The sequence below is a fragment of the Suillus fuscotomentosus genome (assembly GCF_016647785.1).
Source record: "Suillus fuscotomentosus strain FC203 chromosome Unknown F5891scaffold_34, whole genome shotgun sequence".
Classification (NCBI taxonomy): Eukaryota; Fungi; Basidiomycota; class Agaricomycetes; order Boletales; family Suillaceae; genus Suillus; species Suillus fuscotomentosus.
In genome coordinates this window covers 151,259-175,966 of record NW_024539546.1, presented here as the reverse complement: position 1 = coordinate 175,966, position 24,708 = coordinate 151,259, and the positions used below count along the sequence as shown (strand labels likewise).

Sequence of the window (24,708 nt, the reverse complement as noted above, 5' to 3'; positions counted from 1 at the left end):
TAGTCAGCAGACGTGCGGAAGGCCCGTGGTGTGTAAACTTGTAGCATGCGACGGCCTCATTGTACACAAGGCACTATACTACCAACCACCATGACCGCTATCCAAGCCGTCTACGTACGCGGGCACGAAGAACGCCCCGATCCTAAGCCTCACATTGTCTACCGCATCGAAATTCAAGCCCATGTCCGCTCATGGCAAATGTGGAGACGCTATTCCGAGTTCGTGGAATTACACACAGAACTCACAAAGTCTACAGGCTCTTCATCCCCAGCACCTCTACCACCCAAAAACTCCCTCGCCATCCTCCGCGGACCTTTTAGAGATAGTAGTAGCATGACCGAGGAGCGCAGGGCTGGTCTCGAGACATACTTGCGCGCCATAATCAGCGCAAAGGATGATAAATGGCGAGAATGCTATGCCTTCCGCGACTTCCTTGGTGTGCCAGTCGGCCGCTTGGGCACCATGGCTGAAGGCAGCACATCCTCTAAACAGTTCTCTTCTTCCTCCTGGCTCGACGAGCACCTCGAGCTGCAGGCCAAGATTCGTGACATCCGCGCAGATATAAACAAGCGGGATGCGCTCTCTGACCGGGGAGACGTCAGTGCATCGCATACTGCGAATGTTCAAGCGAAGAAGAAGCTCGCGGAAACCCTTTCTCGAGTGCGTACGCTCAAGCAGGGTCTCCAGGAACTCGGCATGGCAGCTATGGCGCAGGGAGAGCTGCAACGCCGTACAGACATGGTCGCACGCTTGCAGGACGACTGCGAGAAGCTGGGAAAGATGGTCACCGTCACTCGACAGGCTTCTCGTCCTACGGCAGCCCCTTCCTCACAGGGCTTCACAAATGTTGCTATCGCTCCCGAGTCGGATCGGGCTGCACTGCTGAGCCTCAGCAAACCAGTCACGCGAGTGTTTGGGGCTAAGAAACCTCAAGAGACGGAGGTGACGAGACCGCTTGACGATCAGGGTCTTGTGCAGTTGCAGAACACTCAGATGGAGCAGCAGGATGGTCAACTTGCTACACTCACGCATATACTACAACGCCAAAGGCACCTTGGGGAAGCAATCGGTGCTGAGCTTGCGGTGCACAACGAGTTGTTGGATGAACTTAATAACGATGTTGAACTTGTTGGGGGTAAACTCAGTAGCGCAAAGAAGCAGCTCAACCGCCTGGGATGATTGAGATCGGGACGGTTTTCCAATTTTGAGTAGGGATGTACGAAGTGCTACACATATACCAATAGTTAACATCTAGAACACATTGAATCAATGTAGATGATGATGATGATGATGACGATGACGATGACGATGCATTAATGCTCCATGTAAATATAATATAGGTCTAGCTAGTCTTGCTCCTTCTCCAGAAACTTGCCAACTCCCTAGAATGACTTGGTAAGCCGCATGTTTTAACAACGTAGAGTGACCATACCTCAAAACATGCAATCATGATCCCGCAAGCTGGTGCAATCTTGGCTGTACGAGGAAGAACGCCAGCAAACAAGGCAGCGGTGCCTTCAGTGCGAACGATATGAGCCAATAGTGGTATCGTAGCTGAAGTCTGTGATGACATGGTTCCAGTCATGAGAAGAGCTTGCCGTCGGGTTTTCAAAACATCAAAGGGTGAAGTTACTAATGACGCGGTTGTCCCACTGATAGCACCGCATGCAAAGGCAACGTATGCCCCCTTCTTTCCTCGGCTCTCGAAAAATCTTTTCCAAGTATCGTAGCCCGCCCAATATATGCCACTAAAAGGCACATCACGCCACAAGGTAGGACCAACACCACGCCATAGGAAGGACATGCCCTGTTTCTGGACGATTGAACGCACGGAAGCGAGGACAGATGGAAGTGTATGTGGTTTGTCGGGGGATGCTGGGGTCGATTGCAGGTTGGTTCGTATGAGCTCTAGTGGCGAAAATAGGGAAGTAAGAGAAGCGCGAGCCGTAATACCAGCTACGAGAGGGATAAACATAGGGGAGGGAATAAGGGGAGGGAGTACATTTCGTAGAAGATGGTCATAAGTGAGCATGTATATCGATGATGAGGGAACGCCGATGAGTCTATTGCATGATGAGAACTGTGACCAACAAATGAATCAAGTTAGCTTACAGTGTTGTGCCAACACCTTTCCATAATCCCCTCATACCTTCTGCTCGCCATACATGGCGGACAGCATCCAAGAACCCATTCACACGCTCTGTGCGGTATATGCCATGATCGAAAATGCAGACAACCTCTTCTGTGGCTAGCGGACGTGCATACGAGGACATGTTGCGTACGCAAGGTATATGTGCCGGCTGACAGCATTTATTAAGTGGTGGTGGTGAAAAGAGAGGCACCCTGGGTTGAGTCTGAAGACGGGTCTTCACGACGTCAAAAGGAGTCACTGAATATAATAAATATTAATGGATGAAGAAATGATTGAAACATACTTGTAAGTGCGGTCATCGTTGACCCCGTCGCCGCAGCTACGAGTTTAGCATGGAACGGATCCATGACAGAGGAGGAACAGAAATTATTCTGGCTTGCGTGACGGTTCCCGGTGTGCCGGCGGTACCACGGAATACGGCAATGACCGGGAAATTAATTTTGTGAACAAGTAAATAAACTTGTTGATCACACACAACAACCGACCCCCGGAAGCCTTCGCCAACTCAAAGAACTGATTTCAAGCTTCATTCGATCCTTTGATCAATATCTTTTCAATCTTGTTAACAGACTTTGATAGTCTTGAAACTCAAAAGCAACAGGATTGCAAACCCCGCTCACTTCACCATGACTGCTCTACCTGCCTCCTTTCAGCATGCTAACAAGGTTGCTATCGCCGCGGCTCTTGCTGAGAATTCAGAATCTATTGGAGCAGACGTAGAACCTGGTGAAATTCAAGAAGTAGATATGCAAGCGCAGGCAGACGACATTCGCACCGTCTTCAGTCACCCTACCAGCTTCAATGTAAAGGTGAGCAACCGAATTGACTCACCGCTCTAGAGTGTTCATTTTTCTCCTATACAGCATCCTCTATACTCACCGTGGACCCTTTGGTTCGATTCCCCTGCTACTAAAGGCCGTAACCTCCCCCAAACTCCCATTTCTTCCTTCCCCCAAACTCCCGTTCCTCAGACTCCCAGTGCTGCAGCTGCACAAGGATGGATGGAGGATATAAAAAGAGTTGTCAGCTTCGACAGTGTTGAAGAGTTTTGGGGGTAAGTCCTTTTCTCCTATGTCGAAGAGTGAAAGCTTACCAAGGCATAGCCTCTACAATCATATTGTACCTCCTTCACAGCTCCCCCAGAAAGCAAATTACTACCTCTTCAAGGCACGTATTTCGCATAACCGTGTCTTTGTTTACCTAACAGCGCTTTCAGGAGGGTATCATACCTGCATGGGAAGATGAAGCCAACAAGAATGGAGGCAAGTGGAGTATACAGCTGCCCAAAGAGAAGAATCGCAGTCAGGTTGATAAAATGTGGCTTTACACTGTACGTCTCCCTTTCATCTCTTGATCTTTTTATTTTGATTGCTGCATAAAGATGCTTGCTGCTATTGGTGAAACCTTCGATCCCCATCTTACAAGCGGGGAGGCAACTGAACCCAATACTCAATCGCTTATCACCGGTGTGATCGTATCTACCCGACCGCAGTTCTACCGTTTATCAATTTGGACGCGCCTTGCGCCTTCTGGAGATGAGGACAAGTTACGTGAACGCATCGAGACAGTTGGACGGCACTTCAAGATTAATGTACTAGGCTATCCCGAGACCCAAAAACTGGCCGGTCCTCTCGCAACCGAGGTTGAGTTCCTTTCGCACAAGGATTCTGAGAAGAAGGGCAAGGCAGCGAAGAAGCTTGTCATTTGAGTGGGTGCATAAGTTTGCTATTATATCGATTGAGCAAAGTTATAAATAGATTTGCTGGATATGCCTGATTCATTTGTATGGTGTCCGGATGAATATTCTCATTTCAAGCTCGTGCTGCTGCTGCGAATCGCGATACACAATATTGAAATCACTGTCCGTACCTGAAGCTGTGCATTGCTGTGCAACCTTTGGCAGTGCAACTGCGTAACGCTGCGTGTGACGCAATTGATGTGACTGCGTATTGTCTCCTGTATAAAGACCCTATGACAACAGCTCCAAACGCGATTAAGTCTCTCTCTAACCACTCATTCTCACAACCTTAGGCTATTCCACTTCATGTCAGTGTCAAGTTTCTTGTCATCGTTTGCCGATAAGGCACAGAGTGCTATCAACCAGACCCCTCTCGCTGGCCATATCCCCGGCACCACCGCCGACCAACCATCTGCCAATCAATCCGCAGCTCAGGGCGGCCATCGTTCAGTTGCTTTGGAGGCACTGCAGCATCAATTTCGCACAATTGGACAACAATATACCACCACCACACCAGTGCAAAGAATCATCACATCTGAAAAGGGTGTTGCAATCGATTGTGATGCCCTTGCTAGGGATGCGAAGGTGCAAAGCAAGGAATTGTACACATGGGGTCAGACACAGCCAGAAGATCTTAAGGATGGTAGGCCACCTCTTTCCCAATAACGTGATTTGAGCTAATGAGAGGTTCGACATTTAGTAACGGACAGATTGGCGTACTTGAACTTTGTTCAGGGATCTCTTGCATCATCTGTTGCGATCAAGCTTAACAATGCACGAGCGCCGTTCAAAGCTCTTCGCGATGCCGAGGCTGTCCTTGGTCCAAAGCGCAACTTCCGTGCTGGATTGCGCACCCAAATTTCTCGTATGGAGCATAATCTAGAGAAGGGCACGGAGCAGAAGCTTTCTGAACTAAAACAGACACTCGCCAAGGCTGAACATGTCGACGAGCCCCTCGAAAAGGAACATGAGATCTTGAAGCGGAAGGCAATTCGTGAGAGCGAATCGCAGAAGTGGGACGCTATACGCGAGGTAAATTACTTTGTGATGTTATAAAGGTGTCCTGACACAATCTTTTGCAGTTTGGAGAAAAACTAGTCATATTGTCGCAGGCTTCCAAGCCTATTATTGCCGCCTTGCCACCAATTCCCCCTTCAACTTCAAGTCCTTATACAGGAGCTCAGGAAACAGCCGCTGCTCGTGCTGCGCTTCAAAACGCACTGGATAATTATACTCCCGGGAGTACCTACTTTGCCACACACCCCGGCGCAAATCTTTCGCGGGCTAACACTCAATCATTTGGGGAGAGTCACGCTTCGGAACTGGACAGTCTCGCATCCAACCCCGAAGCAAACGCTGGTCATCCAGGTGTGCCCATCACACCTCCACCTCAAGCCGCAGAAAAGTTCGGAGACGCGTCGCACTCTCCTCCAATTGACCCGAGGACACTCAATCTATCTCCTGCGCCAATCCCGGAGGATCACTCGCTTCCTCCCATCGTAATCCCGGAAGATGCACCTACGGTGGCTGAAACTGGTGTTCCTGTACTTGCGAGTTCATCTGGTCCAGGCCCTGCTAGCGGCTCTCTTCGTGACATACGCCGTGCCTCAGATGCTGCGGGACCACGCAGTGGTGGTCTCCCGGGAAACTCACCATTTGATGATCTATATGGACAGTCACACGAGACCGCAGCAGAAGAGAAGAGTCGCCTTGAGCGCGAGGAACGCGAGCGGGTATCCGCAGCGGGGACATCCTCTACTTCTGAACATGAGTCTGCCGAGGAGGAGAAGAAAAGACTTGAACGTGAAGAGAGAGAACGTGTTCTTGCTAGCGCTGGCACTGACAGCGGAAATGTACGCAGCGAGGTCAAAGATGGTGATGAGCTTCCTCCATACCAGGACATTGAATAAGTAGGGTCTGATATTATTTATCGTCAATATCTCAATTACTTTGCGGATTTTTTTCGTATGCATTTACAAGTTGTACCATTCTTATGCAATGTATTGATTCCATTCATATACCCAAAGTTCGCCAAGATTGAAAGCTTCTAATCTGCGGGGAAGAGATGACTTTTTGAGATAATCAGTTATACTGTAACCTTAACCCTAATAAACCCCAACCCCAGACAAAAGGTATACTACGCACGGTCCTCCCCTCTCCAACTACTCCAACATTACCTTGAAGATGGACACTACGGATCTCGAGACATATCAAGTTCAGCTCTCTCAGGTCGAGCTCGCACTCCAAACAGATACTGAAAATGCCGGACTCCTCTCCCTCCGTTCGGAACTACAAGAACTTATCTCTCTCACCCAACAGTCGCTTGCCCAAGCCGCTTCCTCATCACGTACAGATTCTGTGCGTAAAACAGCAAACTCAACACCTTCACACACATGGACTGCAGGAAGCGACTGTCTTGCCAAATACTCGGGTGATGGCAATTGGTATCCTGCACGCATTACCAGCGTCGGTGGCTCCGCAGAGAACCCTGTATACAGCATCATGTTCAAAGGCTACAATACGACGGAATTGATAAAAGGATCAGAAATCAAGGCACTACCAGCAAATCACCAGGAGAAAGTATCAGCGCCGAGCAAAAGAAAGCTAACCAAAGCAGAGGACGAGGAGAGGGATCGGAAGAAGAAGCGCAACGAGAAAAAACTCGAGGTCAAAGCTGCAAAAGCCAAGGAGCAACTCGCAAAACAGGCGACGTGGCAGAAGTTTGCTAAGAAGTCTGAGAAGAAGGGCGTCCATATTGCCGGTGTGGCAGGCACCAGCATCTTCAAGACGCCCGACAACCCATTAGGCCGTGGTGCGTATCGTTTCAGTTGGTTTGAACGCAGACTTCTTGATTTCTGATAACGGCCTTGTAGTCGGCGTTACCGGCAGCGGAAAAGGGATGACGGAAGTGGCGATTCGAGGCAAGCATAAATTTGCTCCAACCGACGAACCAAATGCGTAGATGGCGCAGTTAGGGTCCTCTCCTCCATAAGTATGTATGTATCGTACTCATCGCCTCGGAAGCGAGGGGTGTCATGATTCGTGTGATGCTAATTGTCCGTCAACAGCTCGAAGTTGACGTCGTCTTATCAAACTATACTAGATGCCCGTTGATGATTCTGTGTTTCCCGTCAATAGCAGGTTTCGCGGGCAGAGACTGGTGTCAATGACGCTTGCAAGTATTGATACCGATAATCTATATGTGATGCATTTCCCCTCTTCTACTTGTTATCAGGATCTCATCACCGCTTTTCTTCTTTCTCGCCTTATTTATCAGAGACTTCGTTGCTGTCGGCACTTGCGAAGCCGATGTCCGTTGGTGTAATCGTACGTTTGTTATGCGTTATTTTGTGCAGAATACGCTTAGACTCACAACTGTGATGCGTGAAACGGTCCTTGATGGTGCATATGCAGAATGTTCGCATAATGCACCATATGGCGACAGCATGATGCGATACGCGAGAAGAATCTAGAAGAGGATGGCTGTCAATGGTGTATCTCGACGTTCATCTGACGATTACTTACTGATGAGTGGCTCGTATGAATGCCGTTCTTCATCGTATCGCAAACAGCAATCGGTGGGCCATTAATATTTTAATTCTTAGTGCACAAAGAAGTTGGAGTGATCTGTGCAGATTGCGTTTTGATTTGAACGATCTGGGTGAGCTGTGCTTCTTTGCCGCCTTCCACTTTAAATTGAACCATGTTCGCTTCTCGTGATTGTGCGTGACACCGTCGCTGGCATGTACCTGACCACCTGCGTCGAAGATGTGGTACGGCGCTTAAACCAGTATCAAGTAAGTATTTTGCGAGGTGGTAGCGCAAATTGATTTTGCCGATATTACTAGCGAACCAACGACTTTCATATCAAAAACACCCTGTCATTTTATTCGGTTGGGCGCTTCTATCTGCGAAGTTGGACAAAAACAAAAGGTCCCGTTCAGTTTTCAAGACGGTAGCACCACCCATTCGAATGATGGTGGGGAACTATGTCAACCTGTATGAATGCCAGTGTTGTGGTAGGATCAAATTTTGAGTACTGCACGGGGTTCTGTTGCCAGAGGATCTCAGCTGGAAAGTCAGAAAGTCCGGTCGAGATAAGCGGATACTGGGTCAATATACGCGATTAATGGTCACAACGGCTGGTTATGGGAGTTCTCGAGAGCGCACCGCTTGACGCATTTGCCAATTTTAGAAATGATGGGACCAAAGTTGTCTACGACGTAAAAGCGGGTGCCCCGCTGACAACTCGAAGGTGGATGAAATCTGGTCCGAGTCTGTCGATATGAAGGTTGCTGTCAGACTCATCTTCCACGGAAATGAGCCCTTGGAGAGAAGGCCGCTCGCTGGACAATGTACGCAGTACTATCTCTTGATGCCGTTAGCGATTGCTCAACGCTCGCGGAGGCTCGCTGACTTGAATATGATGTTGGATTTCGTTCCTCGAGTATGTATGGTCGACCCTCGAGATGTTTCACATCTGAAAATGGTGAGGAAGGTCAGTGGTCTTCAGCGGCTTTATGAATAATGAGATTTTCAGATCACGATACCACGGCTTCTTGATCGCATGGGTTAATATGGGACGTGGATTCATCTTTTACATAGCGCTTGTCGTCCCCTTTCTCCGACGGGCTGAGTGTCCAGGGCTTGACCAGGTGTGGCGTTGACCGGCGACTTGGTTGCTGATTGATTGGTGTCTAGTACCGAGTCCGAGGGGAGGAGGACAGGACGAGTTAGGTATTCTGGACGACTATAATCCGAGTGATTGATGCTCCCCGACGGTCCTTCTGGCGATTAATTGTTGACGGGGTACATGGATTCGGAAGTAGGAAGGGAAGGGAAGGGAAGGTGAGTGTGCATTCTGTGCCTTGCTTCGGATGATTGGCATGTACGTGTAACCATGAACCCAGTTCAGAACCGCAGCTTGCAGACGTAGGTAATGGAGGAGCCATACGCGCTTGAGTTGACCGAGGAACGCCACTTGTCAAGCGTATGCTACGAGTCCCATAAACGGAAATAGTCCCCCAAGCGCTATGAAATTCAATCTGTCGGTTCGCCTTCGGCGGCCTTTTTTTATGTAGATTCGCAGGTGCATTGCGACTTTGGGAACGCTTTACTTGGACAGTTCTACTTGCTCAACGATGAATGTCTGGAACTGAGTGAATGTGATGGGGGATGTCTTCACAGGTGCCGACCCCTGACCATGACGAAGCATGCGCCGCCAACTACGCGCGCCAGATTGATTAAAGACGCCTGATCAATAGCTCTTCGTGCGATTCTGGGTAGCTGGAAATCCTTTACCATTAATTAAGCAGACTTTGGTATGTAGGAGCGGCATCTGGGGGGCCCAGTTCTTGCGCGTGTGGGTAGTTTACCAGAGCCGAGAGGTCGGGCCATATTGCTCGCGTCACTCGTCCTGTATCGGCCCGGGCAAGGTGTGGTACCATTGCAAGTAGCACGACTTGTTTGCATAATCATTAATCAGCTCCATGAGGCGCAACTGCCCGTATCGGAGACCTGCTCAATCGAGTTCATCATAACAGTTGCTCAGATTTCCTCACTTGCCTGCAATGCTCATGTCTAAATACATACACAAACTGTAACTACTGAATCATAAGTGGACGATAAAATACAAAAGAAATCAATGCGACGGAGGTGTTACAAGAACAGGCAGAATGAACGGGAACCAAAAACGACCTTTACTGGTATCCAGAAGGCAGAACAAGGCGCCGTTATATTAGTCGGAGGTAAGCTGACGTTGGTCAACACCGCTCAACGATATACCGGTTCCTAAAAATACGCGATCGCCATCTCTGGTACTACTAGTAGTAGCACCGATATTCGCGGAGTCAGATGGATAGCTGCTAGTCGTCTGATCGATGACATCAACCGAATGTCGTCTCATGGGAAATCCTGCTCCATGCGCCGCCATTACTTCAGAGGAGAGATCCAAAAACTGCAGAGTGATCGTGAGTGCCCCACAGAGGAATGGAAGGAGGGGTTGACTTACCACCTGCTCCTCTTCCAGCGTATTTTCATGAAGGCGGCGGTTTGTGTTTTGCATATGCACGAGCAATGTTCTGATGCTGCGAGAGCTCAGACCCCGATAGGTAGAGACGCGCTCGAGGTCAAGCGGAGCTGTGTTGACGAGACGCAGTTGCTCGTGCAAATACAAGACATAATGTTCGAGACACTCCAGATAGTGACGTTTTTTCTCGTGTGACGAAATAGTGTCGCTGGAAAATATCGGTCAAGGTCTGGAGGTGAATTTGTTGAAACAAAACAACTTACGGATCGGTAGGAATAAAACCTATCTCTTCGGCAACGGCACGTTGTCGTGCCTTGCGTTGACTTTCTGTCTTACTCGTGTTAGGCGCAGCGGAGGTAGGAGGCTCAGTGCTACGTTCACTGCTTTGAGACTGCTCGCGCTGTGTCTGGTGAGACAAGGACGAGGAGGCTGAGAGAGTGGGGGGGATTTGAGCCGACGGTGTTGAAAGGTCTGTAAGAAGTTCCGAGGGGGTTGGGAACAGAAGTTGAGGGGCGTTTGCATAATAATTGAGGATATCGGTATTGATGGTTGTGGACTGCGGGTGTGCTTGATTTAAAGAAGCGGGGTATGGGACGTGGTGGTCATAGTACGTTTGCTCCACGTATGGTGGTGTGATTTGACGAGAAAAGTGTGGCACATGAGGTGGGCCGTAGGGGACTGGGACTGGAGTATGCAAATGCAACTCTGGTTGTACCTGTGTGTCTGAGTAGTCGTAAGATGGAATGGACGGGTAGGAATAATTCAAGGGGATCGATGGATCTTCGGGCAGGCCGTAGGGGTCACGTCTAGCGGTAGTGTTGTTGTAGTCAGAAGATGGAGCAAGATGCAAGCTAGTGGGGTCAGTAAATTGTTGATGGTATTGAGGATTAGATGGGATGGGATACATGATTGTTGGGGTTGGAGAAGTGCGAAGGGGGAGGCTAAATAGAGAGAAATATATGACATGCATATGCTGAGTGGGCATGGTATATAATTGATTAGATTCGTTAAATGGAAACTAGGTGCCGAGGTGAAATGGGAAATGAATATTGGTCGATGAGAGGCAAGGTTCAGGGTACTCGAGTTGGTGACACACGTTTATGGATACCCGCAGATCATGAGCCGTAATACCGCAAGAATTGTTTGTGTCTCAAAGGCTAATTCAGTTGCGAGGAACGATGATGATCAACGTTGTACGAGATGCTAGCCTCAAATCGTAGTTGTCCGAGGGTTAACCGTGAGAATATAAGACGGGTACTCGCGGACTTGAATTTAGATTGTCGCGGTCGTGCTATCACCTCTTAAGCGCCGCGGGCCCGGATCGTGGCGCCAGAAGCCTCTCCCGGAAAAACTGCGGCTGAAGTAACAAGATTGGCGATCTTAATTTAGACCAGTTCGGCCACACCAATGTTATATATAATATTTCTACCTTCAATATTTATTTCACTACAATGAATTCTACAATCTCCATCTACCCCATGTATCATGACTCGCCGCCCCCTTACCATTATTCAACCCACTCCCCATATCTCTTTCCACAACAGAAAGACCAGTCTTCCTTCATAAAATCTAGACTATCCGAGAGCCCCGTATCTACAGACCAATCTTCTGATACCTCCTCCGTCGAACACCCATCTCGTGATAATTCACATAGAGCATCTCGTTTCACTATCGCACATCCATACGCCCGCCTTTACGCAAAGAAGGACGGTTCCAAGCGACGAAAAATATGGAACCATGTCCTTGAGAAACAACTCTTTTCTCCTCAGGAATTGTCCGTCCTTCATTCATTCACTTCAACTCATTCACCCATTCATTTCGCTTTCAGGTCAACCATGGGCGCACCACACAGGCGTACCATTTACATCGCCTCTCTCGAGGCGCACATCGATCGGTTACACAACCAACTGCTCGGGATCGGCCTTTATCCAATCCCATTTCAACGCCTCGAGCCATACCGGGGCCTCAATTCAAAGACGGCCAAGGTAACAATTCATTTTATATTTACATTTTAATCCAACCGCTCATTTTATTTTTACAAAGAGTATGGTAGCTGGATTACAGCACGATGCTACCCACACAAAGCTCAAATTGCTAGAGCTGGAACGTTCGGTACATTTTTTCGTTTATTCACCTCTAAAGTCACATTTAAACTAGCTTTTTCGTAGAATAATAATCTGCACAAGCTGCTCGGCACCCAAGCACTTACTTCCTCCATTTCCCTTGAAGCAGATGTACGCCGTCACTCTATGGATTCACCCGGAATGGCCTTAAACGCAAGGACCGCCATCAATTCCGCAGGCCCGATGATCATGGATTCCCTGGCCTATTCGGCAAGATCATAGTCCCCTATTTCGCTGCATTCCAGGGTTCCACTCGCCACAACCACCTTATGTATTTCTTTAATCGCTTGTTCATCGCACCTGTATCGTACATAATCGAACCACGGCATTCCCTATTACTTATGCTACTGCTTACGAGGCCACCAGTATATAATAGACCTCCCATCTGCAAGGTTCAACAACGTGTACAGTAGATATATTGTTCCCAAATGTGACTACCTCGGGAAACGCCTATAATGTCTCATCGCCTTCTCGTTCTTTCACCAGGATCTCATCTTCCCCCAGCGGAACTAATCGACATCCTTCGTAATCGGCAGCCGCTGCTGGTCCTTAGTTATCGGCAATTAATACCTCAGATTGAACCCTCAGCCTAATGCACGGGTACATCACAACCGTCTTCGCGGCCCCGGCGCTGCCTTCATTTCAGCCCGTTTGAAATTCATATCCATGCCCTCCATGTGGGCTCATGCGCCACCCGTCACATGCTAAGGTCCCATGCCGACCCAAAAAAATATTAGACTTTCGATGCTGACTGCGTGCCACAAACGTTTTCAAGGACGTACGAAGGGCACTCATCATTAATCATTCCCCAAGTTCCGCCGATCACTACTAACTCCTTAAGACAGTATAGCCGCCCTCGTGTTACTGCCATAGGGGGTGAGCGGGACTTTTTCCACTATGAGCTACGACGATCCGGAATTTCGAAAGTGAACAACCCTTTTAATAATGTGATAGGAACCCGAACAGCTTTGGATCATCCGTTTCAACTCGTAATTCGACACAGGGTCTTCAACCCCGAAAGACAATCAATCTGATTTTCTTTGAGAAAATTACTCCCATATTCCGCTTTTGTCAAGTTTGACCCTCGTGTCCTGCTTGGCTTTGCTTCCTTGCGGTCTTCCGGCTCTCTGTGCACCACGTTTTGTGTGGTATTTTTTTTGCTGGCGTGAACGCTTGGCGAGGTCAGATGCGACCCTCTCCCGAAAAGCAGCGTCCTGTAGGCTCAGAGAAGCAGCCATCTTTGCCAAACTATCAGGCGAAGGCGACCGGGAGCGTGGCGGTGATCTTGACAACCGAGACATGCGGCTGTTGGGCCGCGAAATTGGGTCCGGGGAGTTGAACGTGTCAGTTCTTGGCCCAGGTTGTGAACACGATGGCACTTTGGTGCTTAGAGGAGTTTGCATGCCCTCATGCTCTTGCATCTCCGATTCACTGTGTCCATCACCCTGGACGGTGTCATCGTGGCTGTCCAGAACGTTGTCAGCTTCGCCCTCGTCACTTTCTTCCTCTTCTTCCTCTTCCTCCTCTTCATCGGAGCTGTTTTGATCTGCGTCATCCTGAGGTTCATTTGCTCGGACAGCTTCCATATACTACAGCGTTATTCATAAGGCCTCAAAAGGTGTCAGCTGCAAGGGTCCTCACCTCCTCTAAAGTGTTTTGGTCCTTCTTCGCAAAACCGCTAGCTGCAACCATTACATCCAATCGGAAACCATCATGTTCGCCATTTGATTCGGCTTTGACAGTCTTGAACCTGGGGTACAACGCACTTTCGTACTTGAAACGTCGGCGGAAAAAGGTACGTATACATTCCACATCACGATTGAAGTACCTTGATGAACACATTAGGCTGTGTCAAACAAGGTCGAGTACGGCGATTGCGCACCATTCAGCATTTTCGTGTGACGTGCTGACCATCTGCGGAAAATCAATGACTATCGGTTCGCCACTCTCTCGTTGAATCAGGATATTGAATTCGTTATAATCGCTATGAATAAGCCCCGCCCGCGCAAATCGTACAATGATATCCATTAACGTCGAGTATAACTTGCCCGGCGACGGAACGTCAGCGATCTGTCGTCTGAATCTACCATGAGAACAAAGAGAGTGGCGATGCGAGCGTGTGCTTACAGCGGATATGCATCGATTGCTTCCATAAGGATGCAATGTCTGGCTTGATCAACAGGCCGGGGGACCGGAAAATCATGTTCGTGAAGGATCTGCAGTCATTCCGTCAGCGCCACGCTCTCGGTAGATTAGATTGCGTCATAAGTCCTGCAGCTAACTGACTTTCATAAAAGCCCATTCTTTCTGCGCCGCTAATCGCGACATATACATCCACGACGCCGACTTGCGCTTTCCCATATAATCTCTTTTTTCCTTGATGGCACGAAATGAAATACGGCCTAGCCTAATTCCATGAGTGTAAAGCTCATGTAACCTAGCCTCGTCACCAGCTTACCTGTGTAGTTTAAGGACCAATTGATTACCCTCCGCGTCTGCAACTATGTACACATCTGTGCCGTGTGATCAGTCATTCCATAGGTGAATATATTGAGAATCGCTAAAGCGAACCCACCAGCCTCCTTCCCGACACCAATCTGGTTTCCAACAGAGTACATCGAGTCTCGCTTGGATAATGCACGCATAGCCAGGTAATCAAGTCCGCCATACGTTAATCTATATCCATCATCTATCACCGAAAGTCAGGCTTACAAGGAAGACTAAACAAAAGGGCATGTACTAACACTTCGAGTTCTGCACTTTAGCGACTAAATTGCGTTTCGCCAAACTCCCGATCAGCTTGTTAACGCCCCCATTTCGAAGGCCGGAGATTTGTACGATGAGGGGAGTTGGGACAACTTCGTGGTTCTTCGATCCAATTTCCACCTGCGTTCGAGTGTTTTGAGATACGGCCATCATCAGTTTGACGAAGGACCCCCTTACTTACTGAAGTTAGTACTCGAAATTCATCCGAGGTGATGTATCGCAGATCTGTTGCGTCAAGCTTCATATTTTGCTTGTTCTGCTAGCCGCGAGTATGGCACAAAGTGAAGTGAGTGAGACTCGGTACGCGAGCTGCGACTGCGATGTAGAACGAACTTGCAATCAAAAATCTCCGCAAACTAATATTGCCAAATTGGAAATTACCGACCAATTACGACGTAAGTTGCTTACAAGTAACCTTTCATCAACTTGGTTACGAGTTGGTGCGTGAAGAACTGCTCGCGGTGTGTTTTCGGTGTTGATATGAGACGTTTTTTGTTGTCAGACCGCGACCGTTCAGTCACTCAGCGACCTCGCATAGGATGCAGGTCTAGTGCAGTTCATAGAGCCAACAAGGTTTTCCGCGTCTTGTTTGACAGAAAACCTCACTCGAACCATAGCTTAGGCGACTTCAGCACAGCTCGAAGCCTGCATCTCGACACCTAGAGAGTTGAATGGCACCAGGTATGTCTTATGCAAACTACCTTGTAAATTGCGACATGTTTGTTCACATAACCATACGATTAGACTGCATTTCGCCGTGAAGACTTCTTCAGAGCTGTCCGACGTTGAATCCGAGCGAATATGGAACATTTTCGAGTCCAATATGCACCTGTTGTGAGCTCATGCCATGCTTCATCTTCGAGTATCTCATGATTCACCCCGCTCAGCTACACGACATCTTCATTTGGCTGGGATCCTCGTTCAAAGAAAGAAGAGATGTTTCACCCACACGCTCGGCTCGTCTTATGTGAGCGACGCGATGATACGCCCTCAGGTGGTGAATCAATTCCGTCAGAATCTCGGATAGTCGCATATACTATCTTCCGCTTTGAACGTGAAGCCAAACAAGACGTGGTGTATTGGTGGGTACAATGCTACAGGTTGGAGGCTCCTAGCTCATTGATCGATGAAAGTTATGAGCTCCAAGTGACCGAAGAATCTCGAGGACTCGGGGTTGGAAAGCTCTTGATGGGCTCTCTGTTCGACATTGGCTCACGATGGAGAATGAAGAATGTTATGTTGACCGTCTTTAAAGGTAAGCTCCGATACACAGCTTCAACTTGCCCTATCCTCATAAATAGTAGCCAATGATGCTGCGTCTGCTTTCTATAAATCTTTGGGGTGTGTTCACTTTATTTACATCCCTTGCACCTCATTGACCAATGAATTTAGCTTTGATCTCGATCCTAGTTCACCTGGATATGTGGAGGGTGACTGGCAAGACGAGGAACTAGATTGCGACTACGTCATTTTGTCCAAATCTATACCGTGATCATTGGTAATATCACTCTTAATTATAGGAACTACTCATGTTATAGATCCAAGGACGGAACTCGGTTCTGCGGAAGCAATTCGCGTAACTGTCATGTGTGAACTCGCACCTCAAGCCATCTTGTCATGCACTCCGCCGCTACATTGCGGGCACATCGCCCTAGGTGCGAATACCCCTACCCCGCCACATGTGGCACGAGTGCCACTACAGATAGTTGGCTAGGTTTGATACACAGTACCGGCGTGCTTCTGGTAACGGGTCACTCTTTGCGCAGCTAGCGCTGACCTTCCGAGTCCTATCTCGATTTTCACTTTTGGTTGTAGAATGGTTTACGGCCAGCATATGCGACAACTTTCGGCGGCTTACGACTTCTTGCGACCATCTCAATGTATGAAGGTGAGCGTATGATCCGACATCTCTCGTATATGTATAGACTCAAGTTCGTGCCTTAGATATAGATCCGCTTGGTTGGCAGTCTTGCTATATTAATATTCTGAAGCATCACAGCTTGGGGGTCATCGATGTCGTCGTGGAGGAGCTATTTCTGCCCAGATGCTTTACGCCGAGCGTTCACATGACTATCAATTAGGGGCATGCACAAGGGTTCTTCGTCATAAGGAAACAGAACTCGAGAACTAGCTTGACTCCACCCGGCGCAATATTCGAGCACATTCCTCTTGTAAGTACCCAAAGCAAGACTTATGCCGTTGAACGATGTCTCGAAGATCTTACAGGCGCCAGAACGCCTCCCAATCGAGAATGTGATCCAGAAGATCCATGCCGTACAGGTCCAATCAGCTAGATGACATGCTCGGTCTTATCTGGCAGACTTTGCTAGGACATTTTTGCGAGCACGTAGACAAGCCGAGTGATCTGTGGCGCGGCTCTCGAAAAACATCAGACTTTGTCCTTCTGTTCTCAATGGGATTTCCAGAATTCAAACATCGCAATGTACTATGGCTTACCGTGTCATGTTAGATGAAGGCGAGCCCTTTTAATCATCAAGCTCTGTCACAGCTCCTTTGCTAATTAGTAATTGCCTACTCTTGATTCATATAAGATCATTCTCATTCGTTGCTGTCAATTTGCGCCTTAAGCCCATGATGCATTCATGAATGTTTGAAACCCGCTTCCGCTCTTGCCGCAACGAAGATAAATCTTGACGTACAATCAGCGCTAATATGCAGAGGAACTCTTTGTAGTGTGGACCTCGTCGTCCTCGGGGGCAGTTCACATGCCAGCTTACTTGATATAGTACATTTGACATCCTGCATCAGATCAATTGTTTGGCTCAGTTGAGCCGGATGTGATATATACTTCAAGCTGACCTAGTCTTCAATGCACCCTCCTCCTTTGAATACCTATTGGATAGCAAGTCTCATCCAACGATGCTCGATAATGGACCCGGACTTTACTTGGCAGTGTCAGCCTTGATGGTAGCTGTCTTAAGCTACAATCGAAAATATTGGCTCAATCAATCGCATCCTCCCCTGCCGCCTGGTCCTACTCCCCTTCCAGTACTGGGAAATGTTCTCAGTCTTGATTCCGCTCGGCCTTGGCTGACCTTCAATGCCTGGAGATCCACATATGGTTGGTACATCATGGCTAGGATCCGTCCATGACAGCTCATTTTGTTCTTTAGGTGACATCATCTATGCTCGTCTCCTCAACAAGCCTGTCATGGTCGTTAATTCTGAGGAGGTCGCTAAAGACCTCTTTGAACGGCGTTCAAGCATATATTCAGATAGACCCCAATCAATTGTTTACGAAGCGTGAGTTGCATCCTGGATTGTTAGTCGGCATTAACCACTAACACGTTGTCAGTTTCGCTTCAGATTTCAACATGGGGTTCATGCCATATGGAAACAGGTACATAATTGGGTTATTCTTTGATATGTTGATGGGTGTCTGATGACAAGCAGGTGGCGCCTTCACCGACGAATCTTTCATCAGGTATTTCATCAAGCTGCTACACCTGCTCATCAAGCCGTGCAACTCCGTTCCGCCCACAAGATGCTGTCCAGTCTTCTACAGGATCCTGACAATTATCCAAACCATTTTCAGATGTTGGTCGCGACAATTTGCTCGGTCTCGCGCTGAAGCTGATTCTTATCAGGTTTACTTTGACATTTATGCTGTCTATAATATACGACTGTGAAGCCAAAGCCGAGGACGACCACGTTGCCCACGCCATTACAAAGTATGGGGAACTTATAGTCGATGGTTTCGCGCCAGCTGCTATGACATTGATGGAAACATTCCCTTTCCGTACGTTCGCACATGCTGTGACTGCATATAAGTAACTAAATCACCCTTCTAGTTTTGAAGCTACCTGCTTGGTTTCCCGGTGCCACATTTAAGCAAGCATCACTCAAGTGTATCCAAGCAGGCCATGATGTGAAGGAGATACCCTTTCAATATGTCAAAGAGAGGATGGTGAAGTACACCACTAGTGGAGGTACATCGAACTAACGAATCATTGATAGTCTGCCAATGACATGAGGCCGTGCTTGGTAGCTGATGCTTTGAACAAGACCAGTCAAGAGGACGACGTCTATACAACTGCAGTTAAGGAGGCTGCTTCCGTTGCATTCACAGGTATGCAAGTTGACGAATTGTTTTCTCTCGATGCTTATTTTTGTCTTCAGCGGCGACTGAGACAGTGAGTTTCTTCTGGTCTTCATTTGCCAATCATAATCAGTCTGCAACCCTCGACTCAGACCACTGCCACGTTACTTGTGTTCTTTCTTGCTATGGTGCTCAACCCGGAGGTACAAGCTAAAGCGCAGGCGGAGATTGATCGAGTCGTTGGCAAAGATAGACTCCCTAATTTCAATGATAGACCAGCATTGCCTTACCTAGAGGCTGTTTTGCGTGAAACACTTAGGTGGCACCCAGTGATTCCAATGGGTTCGTCCTAAGCACAGATCATTTCCAAATATCCTCTGACAATATTCGCAGGTGTTCCACACGCAACAACAACCAGTGACATCTACAATGGCTATTTCATCCCTAAAGGTGTGTCTCGTGCTGATTTGATAATAGCCGCTGACGACCAGTTTGTTAGGTGTTGCTGTATTTCCAAATGCATGGAAAGTTCCCACTACCCTTATCCTGGATATATCCAAATAACGAAACCTTTAGGGCAATGACACACGATACAACGAAATACCCCAGTCCTAACGAATTCAAACCGGAAAGATTTTTCCAAGCAGATGGGTCTCTCAACAACGACAATATGCGTTTAGGCTTCGGTTGGGGTCGCCGGATTTGGTGAGCATCTATTCGCTTTCCTTCGCCCACTGTTGAAAGCAACTGGTCACCGGCAGTGTGGGACGGCATGTCGTAGACGCCTCACTCTGGATCGCGATGGCAAATTTCCTGGCTTTTTTCTCGGTCCACAATGCTCTTGATGAACATGGAATGGACATCCCAGTCGTTCCGAAGTTCACCACTGGTTTCACAGTGTTTGTAGAATTTCATCTGGCCCCGAGAGTGGTATGCTGAGCTCTTGTTATTTAGTCGTCCAGAGACATTTCCCTGTCGCATTCTCCAGCGATTCCCTGATGCATCTTTGAAGACGCTGATGCGTTCGACTAACATAGGTTCGTTCTATCGATAACACCCGGTATTCTCAAATACTGATATACGGTGTAGAGTAATCGTGATTGTGGTGTGCGGTGGGGGTAATACGCAGCCCAATAGCTTTCTGCTTTGACTTTGTTGTCTGTGTAAGATGACATTGCGACTACGTTATTTTGACCAAGTCTATGCCGCGATGTCCATTGAATTTGTTGAGCGTAACTACAACCTGTGCGTACTCTGAACATGAAGAATTGCCTTCCTTCTGCTAAGTATATGGTCTGACTCCTGGTAACGAAGTTCCTGGCCCCTGGACCCATTCGGGGTACAGGTATATGCAAAAAATATCTGTCATTCTTGACCGGAAGTAAATTTAGTCGCTCTTGTTGTTCGAACCGTCGATGTCTATGTCACAATCTTCCCGCTTGCATGTCACCTCCGCCTCCGAAACTTATACCACAACATCTTTCGGGCTTGCCTGGAAGTTATCTATTCCGATTCTGCTGCACCACTATGCTATCGATGGCTTTTCACGATACAATATATGTTGTTCCAAGTCTGAGATGCATTCGTGCGGATCAGCCATACATTATAACAGATATGGCATCTGATCCTGCTTTGCATTGGCGCCTAGGCTTGCATCAATCAGAAAGATAATACTCAAATGAGACTACACGTAGTCTAGGATCATCATCTATTTTCTCGATTAATCCAGTCACGAAACAAGCGCTAAATTACAAGGATACCTCAGACAACTGAGGACTTTTATTTCTTTTGCTAACTTCTCTGGGCTGCTGAAATTTTCAGTATTGTGGATTGTATTAATGCTGCTTTCTAGACATCATAAAGATTAATATTGAGGCCTAGGCAAATACTGCATGAAGGCACAAAATTTCAGAAGTGCCCAGAAGTAGGCGGCCATGAAGCCGTGTTTGCATCTATTTAGACCAATCCACCTCGAAATTACCCGAGGGACACTGGAGTCGGTCAACTTCAAGTCAATATTCCTCATGCCCCCGACCTCATCTTTGCGTGCGCTTCAAGTGAAAGTACCACGCCGCATAGCAGGCAGGCGATTTGCATCCCATGGCCCACCACAATTCAACGAGCCTAGCGGTTTGCTTTTTGGCGAAAAGGTGATGTTTGTAACGTTTATTCAGGACCTCTGGGAAGCTGACGAGATGAGCGCTTCAGCCTCCTGCACCAGGACAAAAGCGAGTGAAAGAGGAGTGGGAAAACATCTGGTATGTAGGGATGTTCGGGTCTATGGCAATGGCTGCAGTATTATTGTACTACAAGCCTGACACAAGGTGGGCGACGTATCTCTTCTGCTGAGCCAGCTCGTTCATCAGTCAACTTGATCTATACAGCATACAAACATGGGCCCTAAGGGAAGCCAAGGAACGTATGGAAGCTCGTGGAGAGAAATACAAATACGAACCATCATCATGAATTTCATCAACTACCTTACCATCTCATTCTGACAATCCATACTGGTACTCGAGATAGAATGCATTGCAAGAGCTGATGATTTCTAAACATCTATGATAATATAAGTAATAACAAAGGTATGGCAGTTGAGGCCAGGTCTTGTATTGTTGGTCAAACTTAGTCTCCTGCAGGCAGACCAAATAGAAGGTAGATAGTCACTCCTTCAGTATTGCGATTCACGCTTCCCAAGTCGCTTTGTAGCTCTCGAGCGTGAGCAGTGTATTGATCTGTTACAATAAGCTGCTTGTTAGAATCCTTACAGAAACGTGTGAACCACTCACTTCCTCGGGAGCAGAAAGTTTGATCTTACAAAGCCAACCTGCAAGCCTCATGTTAATGATTCTGCTATAACTCAATCGGATGTAAAAAAGATTACCTTTTTCTTCGGGAGAGCGGTTTAAGAGTCCAGGTTCAGAATTCAAGGCCTCGTTCACCTCAGTGACTATGCCGGATACTGGTGCATACTGTGTAAATGAACATTCATGAGCTATGGGCCAAAAAGCAATCAGTGTCTCTTAACTATATCCGAGGCTGCCTTGACGCTCTCAACTGCACCAATCTGGTCTACAAATGAGTTTTAGCGCGTTGTTCACCTGTTCACAGGAAACGGGTACCTACCGCCTTTTGAAACTTTCGTGCCTACGGCAGGAAGCTCCACGAACACAACATCTCCAAGACTCTCCTGCGCATGATGCGTTATAGACACAGCACCCAATCCAGTCTCATCGTCAAAAGCTACGACTTCGTGCTCCTCGGTATACTTTTTTGCTAGGCGAGACTGTCAGATAAGGGTTCACTCGGCGGGTGGTGGGTTTCACTCACTAACGATAGTCCGACAACCTGGAATGCGCATGATATTCGAGGGACTTGTCCTCGCAGTCGTCAAGGACATCGTTCGCGCACGAGCAGCTTGTCTGATCGTAGAGAACATAATTAAGTTACTGAGGCAAGCGAGCGTAAGGTAGCTGATGCAAGTGGGGGTGTGAGGTGTGAGACAAATAATCTTGGCATTGCATTTTAGAACCTTCAAACAACCGACGTTTACTCCTGATCAGGGGTGGCGGACAGCCGTAGGGAAAATCGCCAATAGTGGCTACAAGGCGGCCACGTAGATAAACGACAGATGGAGTGCATAATGAGCTGAGTCTACTTTTGAACATGATGCTGAGGGGGGATGCAACAACACTACAAGTGAAGAAAAGCAAGGATTACGACAGAATAGTATATAATAATCTAGTATCATTCATGCATACTCCAGGATCTTCGTGACGATACCAGTGCCGACTGTATCGTGGTTGTTCAGCTAGGACTTGATGGAGCATACGAAATCAGAACTTACTTGTCTTGCCACCTTCACGAAGAGTAAAGCGGGAACCAGCCTCGGCGGCAACATCGTGGACCAGCTCACAAACCATCTCGACATTATCTCCGGGCATTACCTACAAAAAAGTGTAAGCAATAGATCAGAAAACGGCATAGTGCATACCATTTTCTCCTCGGCGTCAGGAGTACCCTCGGCGAAGGTTAGAGCAACGGTAATATCAGCAGTCCGGAGGAAAAGCTGAGGACGATAGTTGCTCATGAATGGGGTGTAGCGACCACCTTCATCCTTAGTGAGGACGTAAATTTGAGCTTGGAACTTCTTAACAGCCTTCATCGAGCCTGGGGCAATGATAACCTGGCCACGGCGGACTTGTTCCCGCTTGACACCACGTAGGAGGCAACCCATGTTGTCGCCAGCTTCACCCTGAAAAATGGATAAAAATAAACATGACGCATATCACAAGATAGAGTGTCTCATACTCGGTCAAGTTCCTTGTGGAACATCTCTGCAAATTCATGAGAGATCCAAAATTTGATAACGCATTGGTATTGATCGTACCGATACCAGTCAATGTGGTTTTGAAAGTGTTGCCAAGACCAACGACCTCGACCTCAGCACCCTTAGTTGCAATACCACGCTCAACCTGTACAACAGGTGAGCTCAGAGGATACATGTTCCTAACGTGAAGCTCACTCGTCCAGTAGCAACAGTGCCACGGCCAGAAATCGAGAACACATCTTTGAGGGGAGTAAATATGTCAAAGCCCTGAGAACAATGATATTGATGTTACCTTCGATAGGCATCAAGAAAGGCTTCTCCAGGTCACCTATGAAAAAAAAAATCAACTCTCCTAATGAAGAACCGCATGTAAAAGAAACTGACGAGGAGGAACGTCAAGCCACTCATCACAAGCCTGGACAAGACTAAGGATCTTTTCCTTCCCTACGCTGTCATCCCGACCTTCCAAAGCGGCCAATGCTGAACCCATGATAATGGGAGTGTTTTCGCCGTCAAAGTTGTAAGTTGACAGCAGATCGCGCATCTCCATGTCAACAAGCTCGAGCATTTCTGGGTCTTGAATCATGTCAACCTTGTTGATAAAGACGACCAGTTTCTTAATGCCAACTTGGCGAGCAAGAAGTAAATGTTCACGGGTCTGAGGCATCTGACCATCCGTTGCCGATACGACAATAATGGCTCCGTCCATTTGTGCAGCACCGGTAATCATGTTCTTGATATCTATGAGGATTAGCTGCATAAAACTGGGGACGTATTTAGGCAAGGAAGGACAAACAGTCAGCGTGACCAGGACAATCAATGTGTCCGTAGTGGCGCCCATCAGACTCATACTCAACATGCGCAGAGTTGATAGTAATTCCACGAGCCTTCTCCTCAGGCGCCTTGTCAATCTGCGAGTAGTCCGTGAACTTTGCAGCGCCTTTGTCAGAGAGAACTTTGGTGATAGCTGCAGTCAGCGTTGTTTTGCCATGGTCAACGTGACCTGAAGATCAAACTAAGTTAAAGCGCGTCAGAATGCAAAAAAAAGTAGCCTTACCAATGGTGCCAATGTTCATGTGGGGCTTGTCGCGAGAGAATTTGCCAGCGGCTTCAGCATAGCCACGTCGGTTGCCTGTTAGAATATCTCAGACACGAGAAAATTTGCTCCAATAAGCATGATCATACCCCAGCTTACAGCCGAAGGCAGAAAAGGGCCAGACGTTGGTTTCCATGTTGAGCACCGGCAACGAGCATACAGTGAAGAAGCCCTCAGAGCTTGATAACCAGGAAACGTTAGACATGTAGAGAACACGAGGCAGAGCATGAGATACCTCTTGAAGAGCCAGCAAATTTGTTCGCTATTCCCCGCTGAGCTGCCAACCTAAACATACTTGTTGCAAAAGAATTCTGGTCCAACGTCCTGCGGGAAAATTGGAGACGATCGGAGAATGAATTCGGAGCGCAAGAACACGTAAGGAGTAGACTTTCCTAATCAGCATAGTATTCAAAGACTT

General features: G+C 47.8%; 13 protein-coding genes across 13 annotated transcripts; 8 read left to right on the top strand and 5 right to left on the bottom strand.

Annotated features, from left to right (window-relative positions):
* Nucleotides 1-90: 90 nt before the first annotated feature.
* On the top strand, nucleotides 91-1,179 carry F5891DRAFT_1189963 (PX domain-containing protein; the record flags this gene model as incomplete). The annotated part of the gene is made up of 1 exon (XM_041367234.1): nucleotides 91-1,179. One exon carries the CDS (start codon nucleotides 91-93, stop codon nucleotides 1,177-1,179), a length of 1,089 nt encoding a protein of 362 aa, XP_041224734.1.
* A 32-nt stretch (nucleotides 1,180-1,211) lies between these two features.
* Nucleotides 1,212-2,553, bottom strand: F5891DRAFT_418204 (mitochondrial carrier domain-containing protein). The gene is made up of 4 exons (XM_041371756.1): nucleotides 2,436-2,553; nucleotides 2,113-2,389; nucleotides 1,433-2,063; nucleotides 1,212-1,382 (listed from the first exon to the last, which is right to left on the bottom strand). The coding sequence occupies exons 1-4, from the start codon at nucleotides 2,497-2,499 to the stop codon at nucleotides 1,347-1,349; spliced, it is 1,008 nt and encodes a 335-aa protein (XP_041224733.1). The 5' UTR covers nucleotides 2,500-2,553; the 3' UTR covers nucleotides 1,212-1,346.
* Nucleotides 2,554-2,623: 70 nt separating this feature from the next.
* On the top strand, nucleotides 2,624-4,154 carry F5891DRAFT_1039901 (cap binding protein). The gene is made up of 5 exons (XM_041361976.1): nucleotides 2,624-2,961; nucleotides 3,016-3,206; nucleotides 3,256-3,319; nucleotides 3,369-3,482; nucleotides 3,534-4,154. Exons 1-5 carry the CDS (start codon nucleotides 2,779-2,781, stop codon nucleotides 3,858-3,860), a joined length of 879 nt encoding a protein of 292 aa, XP_041224732.1. The 5' UTR covers nucleotides 2,624-2,778; the 3' UTR covers nucleotides 3,861-4,154.
* A 1-nt stretch (nucleotide 4,155) lies between these two features.
* On the top strand, nucleotides 4,156-5,916 carry F5891DRAFT_1147288 (Eisosome component PIL1-domain-containing protein). The gene is made up of 3 exons (XM_041365044.1): nucleotides 4,156-4,533; nucleotides 4,591-4,922; nucleotides 4,973-5,916. The coding sequence occupies exons 1-3, from the start codon at nucleotides 4,197-4,199 to the stop codon at nucleotides 5,798-5,800; spliced, it is 1,497 nt and encodes a 498-aa protein (XP_041224731.1). The 5' UTR covers nucleotides 4,156-4,196; the 3' UTR covers nucleotides 5,801-5,916.
* Nucleotides 5,917-5,934: 18 nt separating this feature from the next.
* F5891DRAFT_417990 (uncharacterized protein) lies at nucleotides 5,935-7,202 on the top strand. The gene is made up of 4 exons (XM_041371755.1): nucleotides 5,935-6,702; nucleotides 6,764-6,886; nucleotides 6,959-7,092; nucleotides 7,168-7,202. The coding sequence occupies exons 1-2, from the start codon at nucleotides 6,075-6,077 to the stop codon at nucleotides 6,850-6,852; spliced, it is 717 nt and encodes a 238-aa protein (XP_041224730.1). The 5' UTR covers nucleotides 5,935-6,074; the 3' UTR covers nucleotides 6,853-6,886; nucleotides 6,959-7,092; nucleotides 7,168-7,202.
* A 2,611-nt stretch (nucleotides 7,203-9,813) lies between these two features.
* F5891DRAFT_918750 (uncharacterized protein) lies at nucleotides 9,814-10,477 on the bottom strand (the record flags this gene model as incomplete). The annotated part of the gene is made up of 3 exons (XM_041373750.1): nucleotides 9,814-9,846; nucleotides 9,901-10,126; nucleotides 10,182-10,477. Coding segments are annotated over 3 exons (555 nt in total), but the record flags the coding sequence as incomplete, so codon positions are not given.
* An 843-nt stretch (nucleotides 10,478-11,320) lies between these two features.
* F5891DRAFT_417937 (uncharacterized protein) lies at nucleotides 11,321-12,718 on the top strand. Its single transcript, XM_041371754.1, has 4 exons — nucleotides 11,321-11,692; nucleotides 11,747-11,903; nucleotides 11,962-12,030; nucleotides 12,087-12,718. Exons 1-4 carry the CDS (start codon nucleotides 11,370-11,372, stop codon nucleotides 12,261-12,263), a joined length of 726 nt encoding a protein of 241 aa, XP_041224728.1. The 5' UTR covers nucleotides 11,321-11,369; the 3' UTR covers nucleotides 12,264-12,718.
* A 372-nt stretch (nucleotides 12,719-13,090) lies between these two features.
* On the bottom strand, nucleotides 13,091-15,137 carry F5891DRAFT_1164677 (RIO1 family-domain-containing protein; the record flags this gene model as incomplete). Its single annotated transcript, XM_041365363.1, has 9 exons — nucleotides 14,989-15,137; nucleotides 14,786-14,927; nucleotides 14,617-14,730; nucleotides 14,500-14,554; nucleotides 14,328-14,448; nucleotides 14,169-14,257; nucleotides 13,924-14,118; nucleotides 13,683-13,869; nucleotides 13,091-13,630 (listed from the first exon to the last, which is right to left on the bottom strand). Exons 1-9 carry the CDS (start codon nucleotides 15,049-15,051, stop codon nucleotides 13,091-13,093), a joined length of 1,506 nt encoding a protein of 501 aa, XP_041224727.1. The 5' UTR covers nucleotides 15,052-15,137.
* A 353-nt stretch (nucleotides 15,138-15,490) lies between these two features.
* Nucleotides 15,491-16,299, top strand: F5891DRAFT_1129100 (acyl-CoA N-acyltransferase; the record flags this gene model as incomplete). Its single annotated transcript, XM_041364359.1, has 6 exons — nucleotides 15,491-15,525; nucleotides 15,552-15,641; nucleotides 15,695-15,889; nucleotides 15,941-16,062; nucleotides 16,112-16,148; nucleotides 16,200-16,299. 6 exons carry the CDS (start codon nucleotides 15,491-15,493, stop codon nucleotides 16,297-16,299), a joined length of 579 nt encoding a protein of 192 aa, XP_041224726.1.
* Nucleotides 16,300-17,732: 1,433 nt separating this feature from the next.
* F5891DRAFT_1129099 (cytochrome P450) lies at nucleotides 17,733-19,921 on the top strand (the record flags this gene model as incomplete). Its single annotated transcript, XM_041364358.1, has 12 exons — nucleotides 17,733-17,889; nucleotides 17,942-18,071; nucleotides 18,124-18,168; nucleotides 18,222-18,365; nucleotides 18,416-18,567; nucleotides 18,620-18,735; nucleotides 18,786-18,905; nucleotides 19,020-19,209; nucleotides 19,261-19,321; nucleotides 19,444-19,572; nucleotides 19,629-19,766; nucleotides 19,822-19,921. 12 exons carry the CDS (start codon nucleotides 17,733-17,735, stop codon nucleotides 19,919-19,921), a joined length of 1,482 nt encoding a protein of 493 aa, XP_041224725.1.
* Nucleotides 19,922-20,891: 970 nt separating this feature from the next.
* On the top strand, nucleotides 20,892-21,333 carry F5891DRAFT_954485 (ESSS subunit of NADH:ubiquinone oxidoreductase-domain-containing protein; the record flags this gene model as incomplete). Its single annotated transcript, XM_041375262.1, has 3 exons — nucleotides 20,892-21,017; nucleotides 21,076-21,191; nucleotides 21,252-21,333. The coding sequence occupies 3 exons, from the start codon at nucleotides 20,892-20,894 to the stop codon at nucleotides 21,331-21,333; spliced, it is 324 nt and encodes a 107-aa protein (XP_041224724.1).
* A 215-nt stretch (nucleotides 21,334-21,548) lies between these two features.
* Nucleotides 21,549-22,303, bottom strand: F5891DRAFT_954423 (glycine cleavage H-protein-domain-containing protein; the record flags this gene model as incomplete). Its single annotated transcript, XM_041375257.1, has 6 exons — nucleotides 21,549-21,599; nucleotides 21,654-21,691; nucleotides 21,749-21,836; nucleotides 21,893-21,936; nucleotides 21,991-22,140; nucleotides 22,195-22,303. 6 exons carry the CDS (start codon nucleotides 22,301-22,303, stop codon nucleotides 21,549-21,551), a joined length of 480 nt encoding a protein of 159 aa, XP_041224723.1.
* Nucleotides 22,304-22,355: 52 nt separating this feature from the next.
* F5891DRAFT_1039864 (translation elongation factor Tu) lies at nucleotides 22,356-24,664 on the bottom strand. Its single transcript, XM_041361975.1, has 12 exons — nucleotides 24,526-24,664; nucleotides 24,380-24,469; nucleotides 24,252-24,326; nucleotides 23,991-24,197; nucleotides 23,579-23,935; nucleotides 23,487-23,522; nucleotides 23,390-23,433; nucleotides 23,255-23,339; nucleotides 23,176-23,201; nucleotides 22,859-23,119; nucleotides 22,712-22,811; nucleotides 22,356-22,656 (listed from the first exon to the last, which is right to left on the bottom strand). The coding sequence occupies exons 1-12, from the start codon at nucleotides 24,581-24,583 to the stop codon at nucleotides 22,616-22,618; spliced, it is 1,380 nt and encodes a 459-aa protein (XP_041224722.1). The 5' UTR covers nucleotides 24,584-24,664; the 3' UTR covers nucleotides 22,356-22,615.
* Between the last annotated feature and the right edge of the window lie 44 nt (nucleotides 24,665-24,708).